Raw genomic sequence first — 27,684 nt, forward strand, 5'->3', positions numbered from 1 at the left:
TATATATATATATATATATATATATATATATATATATATATATATATACATACATACATACATACATACATGCAATTCCTCGACTTGGTATGTGTGGAACAGAAAGAAGGAGAATATGTGAGAGAGTGGCCTAGGTTACCTTGAAAGGCTCACTTTGGATTTGGAGGAAGTTTATGGAGGCAAGTTGAATGGTGTAGGTTGAGGGTGATTGGGTGTTGGTTCTTTCAACCCCAAAAAGGGTAGTGACTGAGTGTTGAAGAGAAATGGAGATATGTGTGTATGGTTGTTGTTGTTGCTGTTGTATTGCCCCAGACAGTTCTCTCAAACAAGTCCGTGGCACAGAGAAAGCTGATCGATCTCGCAGGAACGACCCAAAGATCCCCCCACATTCAAGATGGTGTACCCCTGTCTTCATAAAGTCAGGGCCGTGACAGAGTGAGAGAGTGGAGTGAGACAGAGAAAAGAGACAGAGAAGAGACAGAGAAGAGACAAGGAAGAGACAAGGAAGAGACAGGAAAGAGGAGAGAGGAGAGAGGAGAGAGGCAGGCAGCAGGGAAGAATGGGGATGATTTTGCCCTCGACTTGCTTTGGGGGGGGGGGGGGGGTACAACCACCACATAGAGGCGTCCCCAAAGGTTGTGTGTATGGTTGTTGTTTTGAGCAGTGTATGCTATGAGGCTAGTTGGTTGGTTGTGTGTGTGTTTTTGCATTGTGTGTCTGTTGAGCGGTGTTTGTTGTAATATACCAGACCAGATGGCAGGGGTACAACCTCCACAAAGAGGCGTCCCCAAAAGTTGTGTGTATGGTTGTTGTTTTGAGCAGTGTATGCTATGAGGCTAGTTGGTTGGTTGCGTTTGTTTTTTTTTGTTTTTTGTTTTTTTGTATGCAAGATCGAGGCTCGTGAAAGAGCTAACATTAATCACACAAAACGTCAAACTGACACATAAAACACAAAATAAGGGGAGCGGTAGACAAGATGGGGAGAGAGGGGGAAGGACACAAACACATGAGAGAGCATGAGAGACGCAGATGCTAACATGAGAGAGCAGGGACATCGAGAGAAATGTGGGAGGGAGAGGGCTTGGGGGGGAGGTGGGCGAGGTATAAAACATATGGACACTGCAAGGTGTTGTGTTTCTGTGATGGTGTTGTGGCATTGTGTTTCTGTTGAGCGGTGTATGTTGTAAGGGTGGGTGGTTGGTTGGTCGTGTGGGTGGTGTGTGTGTGTGTGTGTGTGTGTGTGTGTGTGTGTGTGTATTCTTGTCTGTTTTGTTGTTGAGTGGTGTATATTATGAGGGGGGGTGGTTGGTTGGGTGTTCCACAATGTTATTTTGGTGCTGTGGATTCTGGGAATGGAAGCTGGTGTTTTGTTATTGTAAGTTTGCGTTCTCGCTGACTGGTGGTACGTGCGCATCCAAGTGCAGTTGCTGCATGTGGAGGTATATGTGCCCCTGTTGGCCCACCTTAGCTGACAGTATTGATGTTGAAGGGCTGAAACGGGATGATGTTTTGAAATTGCGTCTGTGTATGTGTGGCATGCACACGCACACACCTTATTCAGAAAAACAACTGGCATACACAATGTAGTGAAATTATACCAAGGTTGAACCCAGGAGAGTTACTCGCTTCAGCCACTGAAGGGCGTCTATAAAACCTGGGACGTCCGCGACGCCTAGCCACTCCTGTGACATTTACTTTACATGTAGTCTTGAATGGTATGTATATGCTAGACTCGCACATATATACTAGACTCGCTTGCTTTGACTATTATTATCGGACCCCTCTGTATGATACCGAGATCCTGATATCTATTGCATGATTGTATTTTTACAGGATGATGCCAAAGATCTAATTGAGATTAAACCTACCTATGGGACAAAGTTGTGGATCTGGTTGATTTTCACAACACACAACCCACCCGAAGGGTGAGAAAACTGCTCGTACACATAATAAAAATAACAGTTGTACTGCAATTTACAGAAGAAACCACCAACCTTTTGAAAAACTCACCAGGTGAACTACACTCAATTTTCATTCCTTTTCTCCAGTTTGAAAAAATAATGAAAGTTATAACATGACTGGGACATTTAAGGCTTAAAATAATCATTCATAAAGCAGTGAAAGTCACCAACCTGTTTACTTAGCATGGAGTTTCCTGAAGCTTCGACGACTCGAGTGTATAGCTCGTAACATATTACTGGCTCGGGTAGCGCCTCCAAAAAGATCAGCAAAGCCTCAGCAACAGAGTGATTGCTGCCAGCTAGCAAAACAGAAGTCAAAGAAGACCAGCGGTGACATTAGTGTCCCTAACGTAAATTATAACATGGCATCTCTGCGAAGCCATGACAAAGGCAAATAGAATGCCATGCGTAGTGAAGGATACGCAGCGATTCTGGGAATCCGGTGTCCAACGCATCTCGGATCTCCTCAATCTCGGAGCGTAGGCCTGGTTGTTGGAACAGATCCTCCTAAAGATGACAATGGGATTTAAACACTTTTGAAGCCACACTTATGGACCAAGCAGACAAAGGATTTAAAAAGAGCCCCTTTGTTGTTGCAAATCCCCACCGTCACGGTTCGGGCAAAAAACAGTGCAGAAGACCATGGAACTACCTGCTGGCAGGCATTGCGAAACAGGTGGTCGACCATCATCCAGATCTCTTTGGGCACATCTAGTGCATCTTCTTTCAACAAAGAATTCCTGGCTGATATGTCAGAAGCAGAAGTCATCTGTCCCTACGCCACAGACAAATCAATACACACAAGGTGCTCAGGAAAAGGTGCTCAACAAGTTAAGTAATTAATGAGACATGTACGATGCTCAAATTCTGCTATGTCCAAAATAAATAAAGAAACCCCATTCCACCTGAACATTTCAGGAACCTCAACATAAAAGAAAATGTCCCCAAACATCGACAGGTGCATCCCATGCAGACCTCACCAGATGGTTCATCAAGGTGTCAGGTGGAACTTCTCGAATGGGTTCTCGCATAAGGCACAGAGCCTAGTTGGGGAAGAGGGAGGAGAGGAAGAATAAGTTTTGGTTTTAAAATAGTTCATATAATGTTGCACAAACCCAAGATACCAGTGCTATGTTTTCCCCTGCAAATTATGCGATGACAGAAATTACTGCGGCATAGCTATTCAAACTACATGTGATGCGCATCTACAAGTGGATGTTTCACGTTAACTTAACGTGACAGCATAACAAAAAGAAAAGAAAAAAACACGACTTGGAGCTGTTATCAACCAAAAGCCATCAACAGGCTGCACTTCTGTTCTTAGGGAATGACACGGCAGGTGGCCATCCCAAACAAGCCCACAATATGCCAGGTAGCATTCCGACCGACTTAAAGGTGGAAATAAAGCATTTTATGTGTGAGCAAATGGTGCGGAGCAACAAGGAAGAATAACACCAACAATAATAATAATACTCGGTTTATATAGCGCATTATGATAATTTGATATACTCTACATGCTTCACAAATAAAATAAATTAAAATTACCTATATTCACACAAACCGACGTTTATTTCAGAAAGGCAAACTGGGCCAGTAACATCGGGAATGCAATCTAGTTTGTTGAAAAGATGTGTTTTGAGCAATGTTTTAAAAATGTGTGGACTGGCTGCTTGACGGATGGATGTGTAGACAGAGTGAATTCCATAGAGTTGGAGCAGCTACTTCAAATATTCGGTCACCACAGTAACGAGTTGAGACTTTTGGGACACTGAGGAGGGATTGGGCTGTAGATCTCAAAGTGTGTGCTGCTACATACGGGATGATCATGTCCATTATGGAGGCCTGGTTCATGTTGGTTTGTGCTTCATAGGTGAGTAGGAGGATCTTAAAAAACGATTCTATTCTCAATAGAAAGACAGTGGAGAAAGCCCAAACAGATGATCTGAGATTCATGGAACTTTCTCAATAATTTGAGCAGCAGTTTAGTACACGTTGTTGCTGATGGACGTCAGATTGTGGCAGACCATAAATCAGGCTGTAACAGACATCGAATCAGCTGGCAACAAACGAGTGGACCCAAAAAAATAGTGCAGCTTTCTTCGCAAGATAGTTCTGAATCTGCCCAATGCATCGAATTGCTGCAGTGACAGAGCAGCAAACATTCTTAATTTGTTATTTCATGGTTAGGTGATTATCCATGACGTCACCAAGGCTTCTTGCATGAACAGGAGACACGTCAACATCTCCAACATCACGGTCAGTGGATGAGGCACTGCGACGAGATGGACTTTGAGGAAAAAGGGATGATTTCCATCTTAGAATCATTTCATGCAAGAATGTTTTGGGTCACCCAAAGGTTAACATGCTTTTTTATTTTAGGTATACTTAGTTGAGGCTCGTATAAGAGCTAACACATAAAACATATAATAAAGGAAGCAGGAGACAACAAGGGGAGAGAGGGAAGCACAACAACAGTAGGGAACAAGGACATTGGGAGATCTGTGGAAGGGAGAGGGCTGGGGCGGGGTACACGGGATAAAGATGGACAATACAGGGGCTTTCAGCAATAAATAAATAAATAAAAATACTTTATTACTTTCAGCAATGAAGTAATTTATTGTATGCTTTACATTGACTTTAGCACATCTTCTTATGAACCTGAAGATCTGACTTAAGAGCTACATTCAGTTTTCCTTAGATCCTGATTGGCTTTTCAAAGGGCATCCGCAAACCATGGAACACGAGGTCTAAGGATGACTTCTTTATTCAACAGCAGAGCATGGTCGCCTAGGATTCCACAGGGGTCGTATACGTGGTCGGTATTATAAAGGGTAAAAAGCATTTCAAAAGTGTTCTGTGAATCAACTAGAAGTGCAGATGTCAAGACATCAAGATGTTGTTTAGATGTTGGAAGGATGGGAAACAATAAAGAGGAGAAGGATGGGAAACAATAAAGAGGAGAATGGGAAACAATAAAGAGGAGGAGGATGGGAAACAATAAAGAGGAGGAGGATGGGAAACAATAAAGAGGAGGAGGATGGGAAACGATAAAGAGGAGAATGGGAAACAATAAAGAGGAGAATGGGAAACAATAAAGAGGAGGAGGATGATGGGAAACAATAAAGAGGAGGAGGATGGGAAACAATAAAGAGGAGGAGGATGGGAAACAATAAAGAGTAGGATGGATGGGAAACAATAAAGAGGAGGAGGATGGGAAACAATAAAGAGGAGGAGGATGGGAAACAATAAAGAGGAGGAGGATGGGAAACGATAAAGAGGAGAATGGGAAACAATAAAGAGGAGAATGGGAAACAATAAAGAGGAGAATGGGAAACAATAAAGAGGAGGAGGAGGATGGGAAACAATAAAGAGGAGGAGGATGGGAAACAATAAAGAGGAGGAGGATGGGAAACAATAAAGAGGAGAAGGATGGGAAACAATAAAGAGGAGAAGGATGGGAAAGAATAAAGAGGAGGAAGATGGGTAACAATGAAGAGGAGGAAGATGGGAAACAATGAAGAGGAGGAGGATGGGAAACAATGAAGATGAGGAGGATGGGAAACAATAAAGAGGAGGAGGATGGGAAACAATAAAGAGGAGGAAGATGGGAAACAATAAAGAGGAGGAAGATGGGTAACAATGAAGAGGAGGAAGATGGGAAACAATGAAGAGGAGGAGGATGGGAAACAATGAAGATGAGGAGGATGGGAAACAATAAAGAGGAGGAGGATGGGAAACAATAAAGAGGAGGAAGATGGGAAACAATAAAGAGGAGGAAGATGGGAAACAATAAAGAGGAGGAGGATGGGAAACAATAAAGAGGAGGAGGATGGGAAACAATAAAGAGGAGGAGGATGGGAAACAATAAAGAGGGGGAGGATGGGAAACAATAAAGAGGGGGAGGATGGGAAACAATAAAGAGGAGGAGGATGGGAAACAATAAAGAGGAGGAGGATGGGAAACAATAAAGAGGAGGATGGGAAACAATAAAGAGGAGGATGGGAAACAATAAAGAGGAGGAGGATGGGAAACAATGAATAGGAGGAAGATGGGAAACAATAAAGAGGGGGAGGATGGGAAACAATAAAGAGGAGGAGGATGGGAAACAATAAAGAGGAGGAGGATGGGAAACAATAAAGAGGAGGAGGATGGGAAACAATAAAGAGGAGGAGGATGGGAAACAATAAAGAGGAGGAGGATGGGAAACAAAGAGTAGGATGGATGGGAAACAATAAAGAGTAGGATGGATGGGAAACAATAAAGAGTAGGATGGATGGGAAACATTAAAGAGGAGGAGGATGGGAAACAATAAAGAGGAGGAGGATGGGGAACAATAAAGAGGAGGAGGATGGGAAACAATAAAGAGGAGGAGGATGGGAAACAATAAAGAGGAGGAGGATGGGAAACAATAAAGAGGAGGATGGGAAACAATAAAGAGGAGGAGGATGGGAAACAATGAATAGGAGGAAGATGGGAAACAATGAAGAGGCGGAAGATGGGAAACAATGAAGAGGAGGAAGATGGGAAACAATAAAGAGGAGGAAGATGGGAAACAATGAAGATGAGGAGGATGGGTAACAATAAAGAGGAGGAAGATGGGAAACAATGAAGAGGAGGAAGATGGGAAACAATAAAGAGGAAGAAGATGGGAAACAATAAAGAGGAGGAGGATGGGAAACAATAAAGAGGAGGAAGATGGGAAACAATAAAGAGGAGGAAGATGGGAAACAATAAAGAGGAGGAAGATGGGAAACAATAAAGAGGAGGAAGATGGGAAACAATAAAGAGGAGGAAGATGGGAAACAATAAAGAGGAGGAAGATGGGTAACAAAAAAGAGGAAGAAGATGGGAAACAAAGAGGAGGAAGATGGGCAACGATGAAGATGAAGATGAAGATGAAGATGAAGATGAAGATGAAGATGAAGATGAAGATGAAGATGAAGATGAAGATGAAGATGAAGATGAAGATATATATATATATATATATATATATATATATATATATATATATATATATATCAAGGAAGGGATGGAATAATAGACTGAACAGAGTAGTACCTGAATTGAGCAGCCAAAGCAACTTGGTAGGTAGGATCCAGCAATGGTGATGAAGTAATCTTTGCCACCTGCGAGGTGCAAGATCAGAATATCATCGAGCGAGTCGACTCCGGCATTCAGCCTCGGGGCTGTGTCCTTGTTCACAAACACCTCTAGCTCCACCTGCACGTTCTCTCCTACAGGGCAAGGTGTCATATCAAATATCCAGTACGATTCAACAGCACAGGTAAAGAGAGAGATATAGCAGAACAAAAAACACAAAGCAGTTTGAGAAACTTGCAGATATACGTTGGAGCCGTACGGTCACGTACCGCGGTGCAAGATGCCTCGGTTTGGGGAAACCTTCAGCCACGGTTTGCAGTACAGGGTTTCATCCAACTTGCATATGAACTCGAACTGACATGGAACTTGCCCATCATTTATGATTTCCAGTGTCTGCACCTGCAGCTGTAAGAACTTTACGTTTTCAAATACAAACTGCGAATAAAAACAGAAGAAGAAAAAATGAATGGTGGTGCGGGAAGAATGGAGGCTGAATGAATGATATAAAAACAATTAGATCGACTCTAAAATAATATTTACACCATACAGGCAGACGTTGTGTGCCATGTTTTTCAGCAACAAGAAGGCAGGAAAACCATCGATTCCGGCTCCTGATTGGCGTGCGATTCTCAATGGAACGTGGCAGTGGAAATGCGCCATCACTGAGCTGCTATTTAAGTCAATGGAATTTGAAACATTTGGTAGCAAAGTGTGGTATTCAAAATGTTGATTTGCATTCCATCCCTCAATTATAGCTTGAACGTACCCTCACGCAGGGAATTTTTGACATTTGCCTGCTTGTACTTAAAAATGAAAAACATGCAGCCTTCATTGCTTCAACACAAGAAACTGAGAGCAGTGCAGGCCTGGCATATCATACGGAATGACTGAGAAATTCCACATCTAGCTGCCTCTCAGTGGTTTGTGCGTCACAGACCCTTTACGAGTGGTGGTAAGGTGGTGTGTACTGTGTTCACTGAATGGTGAACGCATGTATACTTAAGCTTCGATATAGAACAAATTGTTTATTATACAGTCACGTGAAAAAGTAAGTACACCCCATGTAAAGTTTTGACTTTTTCAACATATTTCAACGTACAGCTATTTGATCTTCATTTCAACAATATTGATAATTAAAGGTGATATAAGATAACAAATATCATGAAACATTTAAATTTTGTAGTCCATTGTATAATTTAAATAAACATAAATGCAAATTTCGCATGTGGAAAAAGTAAGTACACCCCTGGCTCTAATAGGTGGTATTGCCCCCTTTGGCAGAAACAAGCTCAAGTAGGCGTTTCTTACAACTGTCTACCAGTCTCTGACATCGACTGGGAGAAATTTTTGCCCACTCCTCCATGCAGAATTCTTTCAGCTGTGCGATGCTTGAGGGGTTTCTTGCATGCACAGCTCGTTTCAAATCCCCCCACAACATCTCGATGGGATTTAGATCCGGGCTTTGACTTGGCCATTCCAGAACCCTCCATTTCTTTCTTTTCAGCCATTCCTTGGTGGATTTACTGGTACGTTTAGGGTCATTGTCATGTTGCAAGGTCCACCTTCAGTTGAGCTTCAACTTTCCGACAGATGGCCTCACATTATCCTCAAGCACCCTCTGGTACAATGAAGAATTCATAGTGGATTCTAGGTTGGTGAGCTGCCCAGGGCCTGATGCAGCAAAGCTGCCCCAAACCATAATATTTCCACCACCATGCTTTACAGTTGGTATCAGGTTCTTGTCGTCAAATGCTGTCTTTGGTTTTCGCCAAACAAGTCTTCTGGTACTGTAGCCAAACAGCTCTACCTTTGACTCATCTGTCCAGAGCACATTCTTCCAGAAGTGCTCCTCTTTGCCTAGGTATTCATTGGTAAACTTTAGTCTTGCCCTGATGTTCTTTCTGGACAGCAAAGCTTTCCTCCTGGCACACCTCCCATGTAGATCAAATTTGTGCAGCCTCTTTCTAATGGTAGACTCGTGCACTTTGACATCAACAGTGGCAAGAGCTACCTGTAGGTCCCTTGATGACATTCTGGGGTTCTTAGAGACTTCTGTCAGCATCTTGCGGTCTGCTCTCAGGCTGAACTTGCTGGGGCGGCCTGGCCTGAACAAGTTCGCAGTTGTTTGGAATCTTCTCCACTTCTAGATGATCTTCCGGACAGTCGAATGATTGATTTCAAATTGTTTGGAGCTCTTTTTAAATCCCTTCCCAGACTCGTAGGCATCTATAACCTTCCTTCTGAAGGCCTCAGAGAGCTCTTTTGATCTAGGCATGGTGACGCCACACACTTCAACAACAAAGAGCAAACCAAACGAAATGTCTGAGGTTTAAATAAGACAGGTTCCTCCAAGATAATCTCTAACGATGTTCTAATCATTTGCACCTGAGCTGGTGCACCTGATTCTAATTTTAGGTATTTGAAGTAGTGATAAATGTAGGGGTGTACTTACTTTTTCCACATGCGAAATTTGCATTTATGTTTATTTAAATTATACAATGGACTACAAAATGTAAATGTTTCATGATATTTGTTATATTATATCACCTTTATCTTTCAATATTGTTGAAATGAAGATCAAATAGCTGTATGTTGAAATATGTTGAAAAAGTCAAAACTTTACATGGGGTGTACTTACTTTTTCACGTGACTGTATGCTAGTAAGCATTCTGCAAGCAGGTGAATAAATCAATTAAATGAAGAATGAGTGAGCAGTGGGAGCTCTTTATTTATGCGCAGTCAAAACTCTGCCCTTCCCGTGGATGAGGGGGTGACGCACGAACAGCTCAACCAAAGCTCCGCTAATCTCCCGGTAGAGGGAGAAAAACTCCACCGGCCAACCGTTGTTTACAGATATTTTCATTTATGGACATTGGCGGATAGTTTGCGATTTTTACCTCCACCACCTAAAGTGGGTGAAGGTTATGTTTTCACCAAAGTCCATCTGTCTATCTGTTTGTGAACAGGATAGCTCAAAGTTGTGGACGGATTTGGCCGAAATTTGGAGGAGAGTTTGGATGTTTGAAAAGGACGAATCCATTCGATCTTGGTGAAGATCCGAGTCCGGATCCGGATCCGGATGCGAGTGTTTTTTAATCTTTAAAGTGATTCTTCACCATTGAGTGATAGGGCCAAAAACGACATAAAACATGATATTTCAAAAAGTTATGGACGACTTGTGACAAAACTAGGTGGATGAGTTGGATAGGTGACAAGAACAAGCCGATTAGATTTTGGTTCAGGTCCGAATCCAGATCCGGCCTATCAGTGGGATACAAAACAAACTGTTCGGCCTGGCGGAGGTATGCGCTCTACCGAGTGCCGCTGTGGATTTTCTGCAATCATGGCTTTGTGTTGGCTTTGGGTTGCATCAGTATGCAATATTTCAACTTTCTTGGGGCAGTAATTGAGTCAGTTTATATTTTATTCGGAGCTTCATATTTTAGTCGACTCCATTGGTGAAGCAACATATTAATTCTAAAAGTTGAGCAGCGTAAAAAAGTGCCAAGTATTAATATTGTAGTTGCACTTTAAGTTTTGTGACAAGATGGAGAGTTCGGGATATTTTTGGTTTGTTTTCAGATAATGAACCATCTTGCGTTAACGAGCCATTTCTCACAGAATCTGCAAACAAGTAGTTTCTAAAAGGAAAGGGCATTTATGAATGTTCTTAGACTGGAATCCTGGATGTGTAAATGGTAAAGTAGAGCAAGAGTGAATGAGAGCAGACAGAACAGGCCAGAACATTTTGCTTTGCAGTGCAGTGTCGGTGTGTTTGTGCATCGCTAGAGTTTTATCTTCTAAATGAACACAAATTTGGAATATGCTCAACTGCTGGTTGAATATCGATCAATCAAAGAGCCTTCACATTTGTTAGTGTGCGACTATTCAAATACCTCACGATTCCATTTTGGTTAAGGTCTGGATGCAGATCCGGCCCATCAGTGGAGTACAAAACATTATCCTTTGTTATTGTGCCGGTAACATTGTTGTGGAAAACGTAACGGTAACCAAGATGGAGGAAATGTTGAGTTGGATATTGGAGACGCCCTGAAGCTGGAAGGTGTGAAAACATTTTGCTACTTAAGACACGTGCTGAATGGAGAAGGTGGATCAGACTCGGCAACGGTTGCTCGAGTGAGATGTGCATGGAAGACGTTTCGGGAACTGAGTGGCGTGCTGACGAGGAGGGGAGTGTCGTTGAAGCTGAAGGGAAAGGTGTATGCTGCATGTGTGAGAAGTGTTATGTTTTATGGGAGCGAGACATGGGTAATGAACGTCGAGCAGCAACAAAGGCTGGAAATCGTGGAAATGCGAATGGTTCGGTGGATGTGCGGAGTGTCGTTGAGAGAGAGGAAGACAAATGATGAATTGCGAAAGATGATGGGAATAGAGCCTGTGATGGATGCTGTGAAGAGAAACAGGTTGAGATGGTTTGGCCATGTGTTGAGGAAGGATGAAAGTGACTGGTTGAGAAGAGTGATGGAAATGAATGTAGAAGGAAGTAGAGGATGGGGAAGACCGAGAAAAACTTGGCTAGAGGTGGTGGAAGAAGAAATGCGGGCAAGGGGGGTTAACAAGGGGAGATGTAGAAATTAGGGCAAAATGGAGGAGATTGTCATGGGCCCGCAAGGCTAACCCCCGCTCTAGCAGGGAAAATGACCTTCAATTGCCTGTTGTTGAATTGTATTGTGCCGGTAACGTGGTTGACTTCCAAATTCCTGTCATTATCTACAGTGGGCACTGCATCTGTGTTACAACTGCACGCCTAGATGTTTAAACATACAGTGAGCAGTTTCTGCACGTGTTTCCATGAAGCAGCTATAAATATAAAAAAATACACGCAATATACCTTATCTTTCCAATAGACAGATTTGTTGTTCTCCTCTCCTCTTTATAAGGAGTGAGGTCCGATGGTACCAAGCTCCTGCCCTGCCTCGACTACAATACTCCTCCACTCCCCTCTGTATTCTGCCAAGTCTTTCTATCTCCAACCACCAACACATTCCTGATATCCCTCTTCACACGATCCTCCCATCTCAACTGCGGTCTACCTCTTTTCCTCCTACGTTGTTCCCTCCTACGTTCCAACCCTGTGGTTCCCAACCTGGGGGCCATGGCCCCCTTGGGGGGGGGGCATGGTGTATTTATCGGGGGGCCATGGGGTAATTTGAACCAAACAAAAAATTAAATATTGTTTTGTTTTGTTTTTGATATTGTTTTGTTTTTTTCCTATTGCAGATTTGACGTTATGGCTTCTGGGAGTAAAAAAAAGAAAGTATCTTGACGAATACATAAAGCTTGGATTCACATCCATTACCGTGTCTGGCCAAGAGAAACCACAATGTGTGCTGTGTCACAAGGTTTTGAATACTGAATCCATGAGGCCATCCACGTTGAAGTTGCACCTCGAGACGAATCACGCACAACATGCAAAGCAGGATCCCCGAATTTTTCAAGCGGCATGAAAGAAATTTAAAGCGACAGAAGTTGGACGAGGGAGGAGCTTTTCAACAACAAAATGTAGCAACTGTCCAGGCTTCTTATGAAGTTTCTCTTTAAATTGCAAAGAAGAAAAAACCCCACTCGATTGGGGAGACACTCATCAAGCCTTGTACCCTCCTCATTGTCGAACGGGTTCTTGGCAAGGCAGAGACTCGCAAAGTTGAACAGGTGTCTTTATCGAATAACACAGTGCAGCGTCGTATCTGAGACATGTCAGAAGATGTGAAACAACAGATCATCAATGAGATTAAGGCGGCGCCTTTCGGCTTGTTTTCTTTTCAACTTCATGAATCGACCGATGTTAGTTCCTGCTCCCAGCTACTGGCATTCGTTCGCTATGTCAAGGGAGATGATATCAAGGAAGAATTCTTGTTCTGCAGTGCCCTGGAAACAACGACAAAAGCTAACGACGTCATGGAAAAAATGAAGTTGTTCTTCGATGCGGGAGGAATTCAGTGGGAGAATGTATGCGGTGTCTGTACTGACGGTGCTCCTGCCATGCTTGGTTCCAAATCCGGATTCCAAGCAAAAGTGAAGATGCTGGCACCACAAGCGAAAGGAACCCACTGTATGATTCATCGCTACGCCCTGGCTTGTAAGACTTTTCCTCTCTCATTGAAGAAAGTTCTTGAAGTCGTAATCAAGATTGTTAGCTACATCAAGGCGGGGACTCTAAACACCCGAATGTTCAAGGAGCTGTGCAAAGACATGAACGCGGAACATGAAACGTTGCTGTACTATACTGCTGTACGCTGGCTTTCGAAAGGGAATGTTCTGAACCACATCTTTGAACTTCGTGCGGAAGTCAAACATTTCTTGAATCTTCAAGGGAAACATGACCTCCTGCAGCATTACGACAAAGAATTGTGGAATGAATGACTTGCTTATCTTGCTGACATTTTCGAGCAGCAGAACCAACTGAACCTCAAGCTCCAAGGAAGAGCGACTAATATTATTCTTTTCCACGATAATCTCAGAGGATTTGTTGCCAAGCTCCAAAACTGGCGCAGGAAAGTGAACACAGGAAACATTGCTATGTTCGAAAGAATGTCTGAATTGCAAGACAGCATGGGAAAAGAGCTTGATCCCGTACTGAAAAATGACATTCTTGAGCATCTGCAGTCACTGGAGCTAGAATTTCATAAGTATTTTCCTGATTTAGACGACAATAAGGCAAAAATTGTGAGGAATACATTTTCCATCAACCTTTGCGTGGAGAGCATGCTGGAGGCAATGCAAGATGAATTCCTGGATCTCCGCAACGATTCATTTGCCAAAGACACATTCGAAGATAAGAGCTTGACAGAGTTTTGGGTGGGAATGGGTCGCTACCCTAATATCAGCCAGACAGCTATCCGGGTGCTTCTGCCATTCTCGTCTACCTATCTCTGCGAAGTGGGGTTTTCCACGCTGTTGAATATCAAATCGAAACAGCATAATCAGCTCCATGTGGAAGATGACCTCCGCTGTGCCCCGACTGTGACTCAACCACGGATACCCCAATTGGTAGCTAAAATGCAATTTCAGCCATCCCACTGAGTTTTTAATTCACTTTTACGGCGCATGCACCGCGTCCCTAGTTGTGATTACCTGAGTTGTTGTCGAATTGAGTTTCTTTTTGTGAGATTATAACACTGCGTTAAATACAGACACAACAGAGGTTTTTTGTTTTCACATATTCTTGACTTGGAACCTTTTCATACTGTTTTCTTGTGTGACAGTTCTATTTTATGCTGTCCATAGTGTTGCTACTGATAATATAAAAATCTCATATCAAACATGCATCATTCAAGCAACGTTGCTTTGTTTGCTTCTTCCAAAAACGATGTAGTTGGGAGCCAGTAAGGAACAGAAAAAAACTATGGAACTAAATGTTCATGTTGGCTACTTAGAATTCCTCATTTTCTGTGTAATAATTTACTAATTCTCATACAAACAAAATAGCCAATTAAAGGAAAAAACACCTCTCAGAATGCACCACAGAGCATCTAGAAATCATACAGAGCATCCTGCTTGCACGCGCTCCGCCGCTCGACCCTCGCGAAAGGGAGGGGGGTGCTGGGGATGTGCTCTGGGAGCCAAGGGGGCCATAACACAAAAAAAGGTTGGGAACCCCTGTTCCAACCTATCCGCTATCCGCTCTCTTTGCCATTCTCTCTTCCCCATCCACACAAAATGTCGAGCCAATCTCAGCAGGCATTTCACCAATCTCCCCGTCAAATTCATCTGCACACCAATCTCCTCCCTCAGTTCATCCATTCTCCTTCTATCCACCCTCTTCACTGCCACAATACTTCCGATCCAGTTGTTCTTGCAAATCTGCAGCCTCTGTTGTTGTCTCTCTGTCAGTGGCACCGTCTCCAGAGCGTAAAGGTAGGCATGCATTACACAATACTTCAGAACCAATCCTTTCAATCTCCTTTAAATCTTTCTGCTCTGGCATTACTCCCTCCACCCTTCTCCACTCATTCGCACCCACCTGTATCCTTCTCCGCACCTCAGCCTCTGACTTACCATCCTCAGCCACTGTTCCACCGAGATACTCAAACCTATTTCCTCGTCTGATCTCCTTTCCCTCTAACCTGATATTCATTTATTTTCTCTGCTGTCCGGCCCATATCACCTCCACCTTCTCCATGCTCATTTCCACCCCATGTTTCTGAAATGCCTCCTTCCACTCCCCCAGTACTTCCTGCATCTCCCGCCCACTATCCACCACAACAGCCAGATCATCCACATACAATATCCTCCCCAGAATACCTTTCATGTTCACCTTCCTGCTTACCAGCTCCATCCCCATGATAAACAGGAGCAGGCTGAGAGCATTTCCCTGCCTCAAACTGATGTTCACATTGAACTCCTCCGACATCCCAGGACCAACCAAAACTCTTCCCTTCATTCCCTTGTACCAACCACCAACCTAACGTATGCCTCCAGCACTCCCATCCATCTCAGAGTCACCGTATCATAACAGTGTCATAGGTCTTGTCCAGATCCACAAATCCCAATGCCATTTCACCTGGCACCTCCAACCTCTTCTCCACCAGCTGTCTCAGTGCAAACATCCCATCTGCCATTCTCCTACCCTTTCCCTTTCTAAAATCCTGCTGCTCTTCTACAATCTCCTTCTCCTCCATTCCAGAACCCTCTCCAGCAACTTCATGACATGACTAAGGAGTCTAATGCCCCTGTACTTCCCGGATCTTGAACAACCCGCTTCCCTTTCCATATCAGCACAATTAACCCTGTCCTCCACTCCTCCGGAATTGACCCATCTCTCATACATACATTCAACAATCTCTTCATCCACCTAAATCTGACTTCTCCTGCTGCAAGTATCATCTCTGTACACACCACACCTCATCAATGCCTGGTGCTCTTCCATTTTTATCCTTTTCACTGTTGTCCGCACTTCTTCTTCTGTGATCTACACCAACTCTACTTTCCCCTCCACATAACTTGGTGGCTCCAGCTCACCGTTGCTTCCTTCCCAGTTCAACAGCAGTTTGAAATATTCTTCCCACACCTTCGATACTGTGCCTCTCTCTGTCACTAGCCTCCCACCACCATCCTTAATCACCAAACCCCCTTCATGTCCTTGCTATCCTCATCCCTGTCACAAGCCAATTTATAGATCATCTTCCACCCACCATAATCCTACAACTTGTTGTGCTCCTCCTCTTCCATATCATCCCTCACCTTATCCACAGATTTCCTTGCTGCCTTCTTCTTTTGCCCATACAGGTGCAGCAACCCCACATCCGGGTGCCTCCCTATATCCTTTATATTTTCTATTCTCTTCCAAACCTCCTCCTTATCACCAACTGCCTTCACTCCTTCCTCCATCCACCATACCTGGTTTATATCTCTTGAAGATGCACCCTTTCCCGACATCCTTCCACACAATACTTCTGCAATTCCCCTAAATGCCTCTCCATACTTCTTCCACTCCTTCGCTACGTTGCTCATTCCTGGCCCTCACCCTCTCCTCGTAGTCTACGACGACGTTTCCCTGACACTTGTCCCACTTAATAACCTTCCGACCCCTGCTCTTAACCTCCCTCCTTTACTTCATACTCACCACAAACACAAAATAAAAATAAAAACAGCAAATATTCAAATCAAGCAAATGGTGCAGACCTCACGCTGGTTCAAAGAAACTGAAGGAAGCTCTTCATTTTCCATCTTGTCCATGGCTTTTACAACATCCTCAAAAACCTTCTTGTATCTCACAGGATCGATTCTGCTCACCTGCGTGGATATGAAAAATAAACAAGCATTACGCCTAGATCCCCCATCGGTGAAGTGATGCGAGTTGACAAAGTGGAAGACGCAAGGCGGCCATCTTAGATTTTGACGTGGCGACCCAATTTTCAATAGCGTTCTCCCTTATGCGCCGATACACCCAAACACCAGATTAGAAGTTAGTAGTTCGTTGTACACCGGAGGGGACTATAGGTTTGCACGCCGTCCCTCCGTCCGTCAATCTGTCAGTCAATCTGTCAGTCCGTCACGCAAAGAACAGTTTTCCGGACTTTTTTTCTACACGCTTAATGCTAATGATTTCAAACTTGGCACATGGTTTCCTCATGATAAGTTACAGGTCAAGTTCGAACTTCACGACGTTTCGATCATGTTTGACAAAGTTATGGCACTTTGAACTTTGGTAATTCTGATAATTCTGATGATTCTGATGATCCTTAACTCAGTGCCATTTTAAGTTTTAATTTCCTTTAAAAACCAATTTATCTGCAATAATAGGACCGATTGAGATATAATTTTCACCATATGATGGACTCGGTCTGTAGAATATTTTAATGGTAATTATGACGTCACAGGTCACGTGGTTCGGTCGCCATATTGTTTTTCATGAAAATACGAAAAACACTTTTTCTCTGCAACGGCTAAACAGATCGAGGCCAAACTTTGCAGGCAGAATCGCATACCCATGACGAACAAAAAAGTCAGCGAGCTGGACATCATGCGTCACATGGTTTCAGAGTTATGACGTTTTTAAGCATGAACCTTTAAAACCGAGCTCCTCCCTCATTTTTGATCCAATCGAGGGGAAACTTCACAGATCTGTTGAGCATGTCAGTCGACTAAAATGTCCTTTTATAATTTGTGATAGGGCACGTGGTTTGGCAGATATCGTTAATTAAACGAAAATATTTTTTTTAAATGGATATCTCTTGTTTATTCTGGAGTTCTCCTCAAGCCGCACTGCGCGTCCTCAGCCTCGTCTCACGAACGTCAACAGCGCGACACAATGCGCACTTTCCGGCGGGGCGGAGCCAAGCCGAGCAACATATATACACATCGATCATTGATCGTGAACCGAAAAATATAATAAATTACTGATGGTTTCAGAGTTACGACGTTTTTAAGCATGAACCTTTAAAACCGAGCCCCTCCCTCATTTTTGATCTAATCGAGGGGAAACTTCACAAATCTGTTCAGCATGTCAGTCGACTAAAATGTCCTTTTGGAATTTGCGATATGGCACGTGGTTTGGCAGATATCGTTAATTAAACGAAAATATATTTTTAAATGGATATCTCTTGAATCGCGAGTACCTCAGACCGTGAGTTGGTAATAATTTATATAATTCACACAGTGCAATACGTGCAGGCCGCTCCACGGAGCGACCTTGCGGGCTTATCAACGAGGCGAGGCGTGACACACGTGTCTCAGCATACCTCAGATCAAGTTTGAAAACCAGCATCAACCGTGCATAAATTCGCATATTCGATCATTTTTGACAAAGTTATGGCACTTTGAACTTTGGTAGGGGACATGTATTGCAGCGCATTACTCAGAATGCTTGTTAGTCCCCTACCGGTGTACACCAGAGGGGACTATAGGTTTGCACTCCGTCCGTCAGTCTGTCAGTCTGTGAGTCCGTCAGTCCGTCAGTCCGTCAGTCCGTCAGTCCGTCCGTCCGTCCGTCCGTCAGTCCGTCAGTCCGTCAGTCCGTCCGTCACGCAAAGAACAGTTTTCCGAACTTTTTTTCTAAACGCTTAACGCTAATGATTTCAAACTGGGCACATGGTTTCCTCATGATAAGTTACAGGTCAAGTTCGAACTTCACGACGTTTCGATCATTTTTAACAAAGTTATGGCACTTTGAACTTTGGTAGTTCTGATAATTCTGATGATCCTTAACTCAGTGCCATTTTAAGTTTTAATTTCCTTTAAAAAACAATTTCTCTGCAATAATAGGACCGATTGAGATCAAATTTTCACCAGAGGAGGGACTCGTTCTGTATAATATTTTAATGGTAATTATGACGTCACAGGTCACGTGGTTCGGTCGCCATATTGTTTTTCGTGAAAACACGAAAACCCCTTTTTCTCTGCAACGGCTGAACAGATCGAGGCCAAACTTTGCAGGCAGAATCGCATACCCATGACGGACAAAAAGATCAGCGAGCATGACGTCATGCGTCACATGGTTTCAGAGTTATGACGTTTTTAAGCATGAACCTTTAAAACCGAGCCGCTCCCTCATTTTTGATCCAATCGAGGGGAAACTTCACAGATCTGTTCAGCACTAAAATGTCCTTTTGGAATTTGCGATAGGGCACGTGGTTTGGCAGATATCGTTAATTAAACGAAAATATTTTTTTAAATGGATATCTCTTGTTTATTCTCAAGTTCTCCTCAAGCCGCACCGCACGCCCTCAGCCTCGTCTCGCCAACGTCAACAGCATGACAGCGCGCACTTTCGGGAGGGGCGGAGCCAAGCCGAACAACATATATATGCACATCGATCATTGATTGTGAACCGGAAAATATAATAAATTACTGATATTTAGCGATTCAAAAGGTTCTTTATCAAAAACTTATTTTCTCGTGCTTCTGCTGACCTGTCTGCAAGGTGTATAAATCGAAGTCCCGAGTGTGAATCACAGGTGAGGCCGTCCTGAGGTAATTAGTGATGGGGAATGATTTGGAACATGTGGATAAATAACCCTTGGTAATTTCCCCAAGAGTTTTCTGGATGACAGACTGCCCGTAGGGGACATGTATTGCAGCGCAATACTCAGAATGCTTGTTTTTCAAGATATTCCGCTCACAAGGTTCAGACATACATGGCGGCGGCCATCTTGGATTTTGCCGTGGTGACCCAATTTTCAACAGCGTTCTCCCTTATGCATCGATACACCCACACACCAGATTAGAAGTTAGTTGTTCGTTTATTTTTCAAGACATTATGCTCACAAGGTTCAGACATATATATGGTGGCAGCCATTTTGGATTTTGACGTGGCGACCCAATTTTCAATAGCTTTCTTCCTTATGCCTAGATACACCCACACATCAGATTAGAAGTTGGTACTTCCCTTATTTTTCCAAGATATTCCGCTCACAAGGTTCAGACATACATGGCGGCGGCCATCTTGGATTTTGCCGTGGCGACCCAATTTTCAACAGCGTTCTCCCTTATGCATCGATATACCCACACACCAGATTAGAAGTTGGTACTTCGCTTATTTTTCAAGATATTCCACTCACAAGGTTCAGACATACATGGCGGCGGCCATCTTGGATTTTGACGTGGCGACCCAATTTTCAATAGCGTTCTTCCTTATGCGTAGATACACCCACACACCAGATTAGAAGTTGGTACTTCGCTTATTTTTCAAGATATTACGCTCACAAATTTCAGACATACAAGGCGTGGCCATCTTGGATTTTGACGTGGGTTGCACCCACACCAAATTTGAATGCGGTCCTTCGCTTATGCACACACGTATGCACGCACGCCCGCACACACAGACGGACACACGGACGGAGGGGAAAACCATAGTCCCCCTTTCGCTCCGCAGTGCGACGGGGGACAATAAATTTCAAAAACATTGCTTTTTGGAATACCGACATAAGGAAATGAATGAATGAATGAATGATCGTTTTAAGGCCATTTTCCCCACTAGAGCGGGGGTTAGCCTTGCGGGCCTCATGACAATCATGGTTCCCTGTTTGAGGCAATGTTTTTATGGCCGGATGCCCTTCCTGACGCCAACCCTTGGTCACCTCTTATGATGCGCAGGGATACGGTGTACCTATTCTAAACCGGGGTACACACCGTGATCATTCATCCCAGCAAGATGGTACTCAATTTGCCGACCTCGGAAGGATGACAGGCTGAGTCAACCCCCCTGGCGTTAATTCAGCGATCGATCGGGATTCAAACCCAGGATCCTAGGATCCCAAGCCGGCACCCTAACCGCTAAGCCGACACCAGGCACCGACACCGACATAAGGAAATAAAGTTGAGTAATCAGTATGGAAGGGGGGGGAGGAGAGGAAGGTAAATGCAAATGAAGAGTCATCACGATTCATCGATTCATTCATATACAGCAAGTGTTTGCTGGACACGACAGGACGCAGCACGGACATGACACGACGCAGCACGGACACGACACGACGCAGCACGGACACGACACGACGCAGCACGGACACGACACGACGCAGCACGGACACGACACGACGCAGCACGGACACGACACGACGCAGCACGGACACGACACGACGCAGCACGGACACGACACCACACGGACATGACACCACACGGACAAGGCACAACACAGCACAGACAAGGCACAACACAGCATGGACAAGGCACAACACAGCATGGACAAGGCACAACACAGCACGGACGCGGCACAACACAGCACGGATGCTGCACAACACAGCACGGACGCTGCACAACACAGCACGGACGCGGCACAACACAGCACGGAAGCGGCACAACACAGCACGGACGCGGCACAACACAGCACGGACGCTGCACAACACAGCACGGACGCAGCACAACACAGCACAGACACGGCACAACACAGCACGGACGCGGCACAACACAGCACGGACGCAGCACAACACAGCACGGACGCGGCACAACACAGCACGGACGCGGCACAACACAGCACAACATAGCTGCATCAAGATTGGAACCCAGGCTAGACAGACAGCTCATAATCATGTGTGCATAGTTTGAGGTTATCCTGCCATCCCAATTTCCAGGAAGCACATAAACATGAGGGAGCACGTATCGATCAAATAAGGACGTTAAAAAGAAATGATGACAGCAAACTGAAAAAAAACAAAAAACTTCGAGATTGCAAGGATGTCTAAGTAGTGGTCTTTTGTCAAGGAAGCTTTTTAAAATGGATGAATGAAATAAAATGCGAGAAGGCATCACATACCCCTATCTGGAAGAGTGAACTGACGGGTTTGTGGTCGCTCACACGCAGCTGCCTATGGCTGCGGTAAGCCAGCTGTTTCACGGTCTCACCTCGCCAGAGAATACGGTCACACCACGCCGGTGCTCGACACTTTTCACTGAGCACAAAATGAGATGAAGGATAAGAACAGAAATAGAACGCAGTAGGCAAATCACATGGTATGGCATGGCCAAAACAAATTATTTATTAATTTAAGAAGGGGTGGGGATAAATAAGAGAAGTGGCACAGCATGGCAGAAATGGTGCATGCAAGATGTCCAAGCCCACCTTGTGTCCCAGTTGTCCGTTCCTGGGTCGTACTTGTATGTGGGCAGGAAAGCAATGGGCCCTTCAATGAAACCAGAAAATACCACTTTTTTGGTCCTTTGGATCGTGAGCTGCACAATGCACATGGTCACACCTTTCATCAACGCATTGCAAGGAAACAACAACAACACACATGATCTTGCATAATTATTAATCGCCGGGTCTCTCGGTGGTCACTAGGAGATAACAAACTGGTGTTTTCTGCTGAAAGATTTGGGCACTTTGGTCAAATGATGCAATGCAAGCAGAAAATTTGATTTATACACACAGCTAGTGAATATTAGATGCCATCTGTGTCGTAATATGTACAAACAGGTGGAGGTGATTTTAAAGTTGGAGAGGAGGTGTTCAGCACATGAAGTTATTTTTGTCATTATAAATTACTGGCAAAGGTACCCGCCCTATGGGCAGGGCTCCAATTGGAAAGCCCAAATGAAAAGGCAAAATATCAGAAATTGAAGGCTTTTTTTATTTTAAACGATTCATATTCATTCATACCTGTTGAATCAGGTACCTTTGAATCAGGAAACATATTCATTCATATCTGTTGAATCATATCACATGCAAATCATCAAAATCTAAACAGTACATGGCACCCATTTTGAAAAAATATTGAATTCTGCAAAACGGAAGCGGCCGCTGCACGTCTTTCTCAGTCGCACGTTTTTGTGTGAAGAGTGCGCGCCGAATTTGTAACACGGAAGCGGCCACTACACCCGTTTCTCAGTTGCTTTGCACACGCTGCCATGTTACTTCGGAGCCGCACGTTTATAAAGGAAGAGTTCGTCAGGAGTCGATCTACTCTCTCCTGGTATGTAGAATAAACAGTATTTGTAGAATTTCAACAAAAGCCACATCACTGTTCATATCGGTAAATATTATTCCATCGTGTTTGGAAAAACTGGAAAATTGGAAAACTTGGAAAAACAATATAGCCTATTTTACTCCTAGGGGTCCCAGGAATACCCACCCAAAATATCGTTGCGATCGGTTGAGCCGTTTTTGCGGTACCTTCGAACGGACGGACGGACATTTGGTGAATTATAGTAAGATACTGATGGATATCAGTAGGCAGTGACAATGCGAGATCACAATCCATTTAAATACAATCAGATGTGGTTTAGGTAATGACATCTCACATAATATGCATTTCCCTCATCAGAGGAGAGGGCATTTCATGTGGGTCCGTTTCTCTCTGTCTGAACAGAACTTGAGCATGTCTTTTAATTGAACACTATTGGAATGTGAGATCTATTAATTGCATATTTCTTCTTCTTCATAAGCAGTACAAGGCTGTGGGGTAGCATCATTGGCTGAGTGTGCAGCTGTGACACTGATGCAGTGCCCTCTGTTGCTAATGGCAGGAATTTGTAATTTGCACAGGGTACCGGCGATGGCTCGCCTACTCTTCGAAGGACACTGTGGGACCTTTAACGTCCACCAGCGAATGCTAGCAGACAGGACTCCTCTTTAATGTCCATCCCAGGGATGGCACACATACATTGACGATTCACCCTGCCTGTGAAATGCCGGAATGACAGTTTATACCTGGGTCGGGAATCAAACCCAGAGTAGACAGCTTAGAGGCAGGTGTGTGTATCTCTAAGCCATCCCCTCAGCTCGATTGCGTACTCTTGGAAAGTGAGTACGTCTTTTAATTGCATACTATTCCCTATTGGGACGTGAGTACATCTATTAATTATGCACTATTGGAATGTCCATACGTCTATCAATTACGTACTGGTGAAATATAAGTAGGTCCATTAATTATGAAACACACCGACACAAACTCCACATAAAACACCACACAAAACACACAAAGCAATTCCTGGCGAGGTTCTGCAATCTGATTCTATTAGCACGGAAATATATGGCAAAGTAACCCTCCTTCCCTGCACCCCCATAGTAACACAGTAGGAGATCAAATCATAGAAAGATGCCACGTCCAATCGGCAAATGCCACCAGTGTACCTGATCGTACTTCTGCAGCATGGCAAAGTCTTCGTCTTGGATGAGACATTTCACCTTATCCAGATCCAAATCACATATCCTATAATTGAGGTCTCCCAACCAGAGAACCACACTGGAACACACAATCATACAGCGACAACGTGCCCATTTGGAAAAGATACTGCAGCATGTGTCACCTTTCAACCAAGTCTACAAGTCAGGGTCATTTACTTCTTGACAGCTAAAGGAATACACAGAACCCAGTTTTTGAACAAGACACAACAAGTTACCATCCAGTCATTTTCAACCTTAAGCATGGTCTTAAAAACGACACAGAAATAGACTAAAGCAAATGAATATATACAGAATTCTGGCATCAGGTAAACATATTTGGAAATGAATGATCGTTTTAAGGCCATTTTCCCCGCTGGAGCGGGGTTTAGCCTTACGGGCCCCATGACAATCATGGTTCCCTGTTTGAGGCAATGTTTTTATGGCCGGATGCCCTTCCTGACGCCAACCCTTAGTCGCCTCTTACGATGCGCAGGGATACGGTGTACCTATTCTAAATCGGGGTACACACCGGGATAGGTAAACATATTTGGAAAGTTAAAGTATTAAAAAAAAAAAAGGGGGGGGGGGGGTTAAGAATCACAAATTATCTTCCCTTTTAAACCCAAATCATTGGGAACACCAAAGTTATTCATAACCTGGCACGGAACGTTTGTGGCCCACATCAAGGAAACTAAATTCTGACGTTCAACCTGGGATTTGGCCAAACCATTATCAAACGGACTCAGTGGCATAATGTTTAGAGCATCCGCCTAGAGTCTGGGAGATCGGTGGCTTGAACCCCGCCATGTCAAACCGAAAAGGTACATGCTACATGCTGCTTCCTTGCCCGATGCTCGGCATTTACAAAAAAAAAGGAGGATATACCATTGATAAACAACCATAGGTTACCAATAATAGCACATGTTTTAATGGGCCGAATGGCCTCCTTGTAGCGAAGCACCTTGTAAGTAACTTTTATTACCTCTGCCACCAAAAGGTGGACCGAGATTACGTTTTCACCTCTGTCTGTCTGTCTGTGAGCAGGATATCTATCAAAACAGCTTGGTTTTGCGACAAGGACGAATTAATTTGATTTTGGAGAAGGTCTGGATCCGGATCCGGATAGCAGAATTTGTTTTTCCAAGTGATTCTTCACCATTGAGAGATGGGGCCAAAAACAATATATGACAAGACATTTCAAAGTTGTGGCCAGGTTATAACAAAACTTGGTGGATGCATTGGTTAGGGGAGAAGACCAAGCTGATGAGATTTTGGTTCAGGTCTGAATCCAGATCCGGCCTATCAATGGGATACAAAACAAACTGTTCAGCCTGGTGGAGGTATGTGCTCTACCGAGTGTCGTTCTAGTTTCTATTGTTACATCACAATTTCCTCTTCTTTCATATGCAGCACATGGCATCAGGTAACATTGTTTGCTGGGGATGCAGCTGTGCTGCCGATGCAGTGCCCCTGTAGGTTAGAGCAGATGCAGAAGGGACACCCAGTTTAACTTCCATCCGAGGGATGGCACACGCATTGATGCTTCACCTTTAAAAAAAAAAAAAAAAAAAACCTTGAGGCCAGTTTTCCCCGCAAAGCAGGGGTTGGCCTTTTTCAGGGACCGTGGTTGTTGTTGTTTTTTGGTCCCCCTTTTGAAGCAAAGTTTTACGGCCGGATGCCCTTCCTGCCGCCAACCCTTTTTGTCGCCTTTTACGACAAGCAGGGAATTACCAGTGAACTGGTACTCAATTAGCCGACCTCGGAAGGATGACAGGCTGAATCAACCCCCCTGGCGTTAATTCAGCGATCGACCGGGATTCGAACCCAGGATCCTAGGATCCTAAGCTAGCACCCTAGCCGCTAGCCCAACACCAGGGTTATTGATGCTTCACCTTGAACATGACGATTTAGTTTGCTTGAACATCCTTGTGACCCCAGATCGAAGAAAGCATTTTGAACCTCTGAGAAGTAAACTGGGATATTCAACATAAAATGTTCTGGGGAAAAGGGATCCAAATTTCAGCTTTGCAATTTCAAATCAAATTCAACTCCCACTGAGCAAAGATCAGGATCCGGGTCAAATATTTTATTGAGAACCATCATTACAACCACAGGTCCAATGGCCTTGAAAAATTGCTTTCGTGCAATCGATTCAATTCGGCCCTCGATGTGTGACATCCTGTTTTACTTCTCAGGTGCTTGTATCTACCATTTCCAATTTCACAGTTGGATTTTAAGATCGTTGGTGGTAAATTGATGGTGAATCATTTGCGGTCTAGAGCTGTACTTAAGGGCTTACTCATGAGTCGTGATGGATTGCCGTGGCATCATTGGCTGTGCAGGTGTAAACCTCATCCTACTGCAGATGTCACGAAAGTCCTGGTTCCTTCGCTCAAACTCCTCCACATGAGCGGCCAGGTGCGCATTCACCACGCAAAAGCTTGTGTTGTGAAAAAGAAAGTGCATTGCCACGCCACCTTTGTTCCCCTGGCAGAAAACAACAGGCCCAACCGAAAAACAAAATGGTCAACATTACCTGTATTTTTGTCTCATAAATTAAGGCAAGCTATGAAGGTGATTGGAGAGTAGAAAGGGTTACAACTGAGGAAAGAGTTAATTTACAGGATAAGTAAATAAAATCAATATCAATATGTCGTACCATTTTTCCCATGATACCTGTGCCCACTGTCTCAACCTCAATATCGGTGATGTATTGCACAAGCTCTTTCTTGGTGAACAGCAGCAGCATCATACCAACAAGCCGCACAAGGCGCACCTGAAAAGGTGGGAGGGAGATCGGGCCGATGAAACCAGTGACAAAGGCTCGGCAAATGAGCAATAATCCACGCTGCTCTCGAATCACTGATAGAAATTAGCATTTTTCATAATCAAAACAAGCGTTGTTCATTATTACAGCCTCAGAGATTTGCATTTTAAAAATGGATATATAAAGTACGGTTCATCCCTTTGGTCCAGAACCTCGACTGGCCCTCTGCTGCTCTTAAAGGTTGTCAAGTTAAAAAGCACGAGGAAATACCGGAGGACCCAAGGAAGTCTTGGCTAAAAGCCCCATTGTCAAATAACTTCAATTGTTTTGTCAAAGTGTAATACAGCATTATCTACTTTGGTCTCATTTAGATGGACAGAAACAAAATAAGCTACAGAGTTCATAGAACACATTACCCGACGTTGTCTCGAGAAACAAGGACATGGGTGGCGTGTACGAGCAGCAAATTTGATTGGTTGTATTGACGTAATATTTTGTTAGGTACTGCTAAATGGAAGCATTTTGGGTGACAAAAAGCGATTTGTGTTCCAGTGTTCAAGTATGCAATTCCATTGAAATAAAATGAGGATTTTAAAGGTCGTAGAAAAAAAGAAAACTTGGAAGTTTACCACTGTTTATGCAGCGTATTTTACACCGCCTTATTTAGCGCATTGCATTCTTCTTCATCCCTGTTGTTTGTGTCCTTTATGACTTCCTTAAAAGTTTCCTGTTTGGAATCATTTTCAATTTTATTTGACAGCCAGACAGGTAGATAGTTAAAACTAGAAACGAAT

General features: G+C 43.8%; 1 protein-coding gene across 3 annotated transcripts in view; it reads right to left on the reverse strand.

The window, feature by feature from the left end:
• Nucleotides 1-27,684, reverse strand: part of LOC137427038 (inositol polyphosphate 5-phosphatase OCRL) — a 112,863-nt gene that overhangs the window by 36,895 nt on the left and 48,284 nt on the right. For all 3 annotated transcript variants that reach the window (XM_068116158.2, XM_068116160.2, XM_068116159.2), the window contains 12 exons: nt 26,783-26,899; nt 26,423-26,610; nt 24,091-24,202; nt 22,081-22,190; nt 21,775-21,910; nt 16,707-16,817; nt 7,331-7,496; nt 7,020-7,195; nt 2,942-3,004; nt 2,614-2,736; nt 2,384-2,468; nt 2,133-2,260 (listed from right to left, as the gene is read on the reverse strand). In XM_068116158.2, coding sequence (XP_067972259.2) covers nt 2,133-2,260; nt 2,384-2,468; nt 2,614-2,736; nt 2,942-3,004; nt 7,020-7,195; nt 7,331-7,496; nt 16,707-16,817; nt 21,775-21,910; nt 22,081-22,190; nt 24,091-24,202; nt 26,423-26,610; nt 26,783-26,899 — 1,515 coding nt within the window. The remainder of the gene's footprint in view (nt 1-2,132; nt 2,261-2,383; nt 2,469-2,613; nt 2,737-2,941; nt 3,005-7,019; nt 7,196-7,330; nt 7,497-16,706; nt 16,818-21,774; nt 21,911-22,080; nt 22,191-24,090; nt 24,203-26,422; nt 26,611-26,782; nt 26,900-27,684) is intronic.

This window comes from Myxine glutinosa, chromosome 5 (genome assembly GCF_964187855.1).
Source record: "Myxine glutinosa chromosome 5, kmMyxGlut1.1, whole genome shotgun sequence".
Taxonomy (NCBI): Eukaryota; Metazoa; Chordata; class Myxini; order Myxiniformes; family Myxinidae; genus Myxine; species Myxine glutinosa.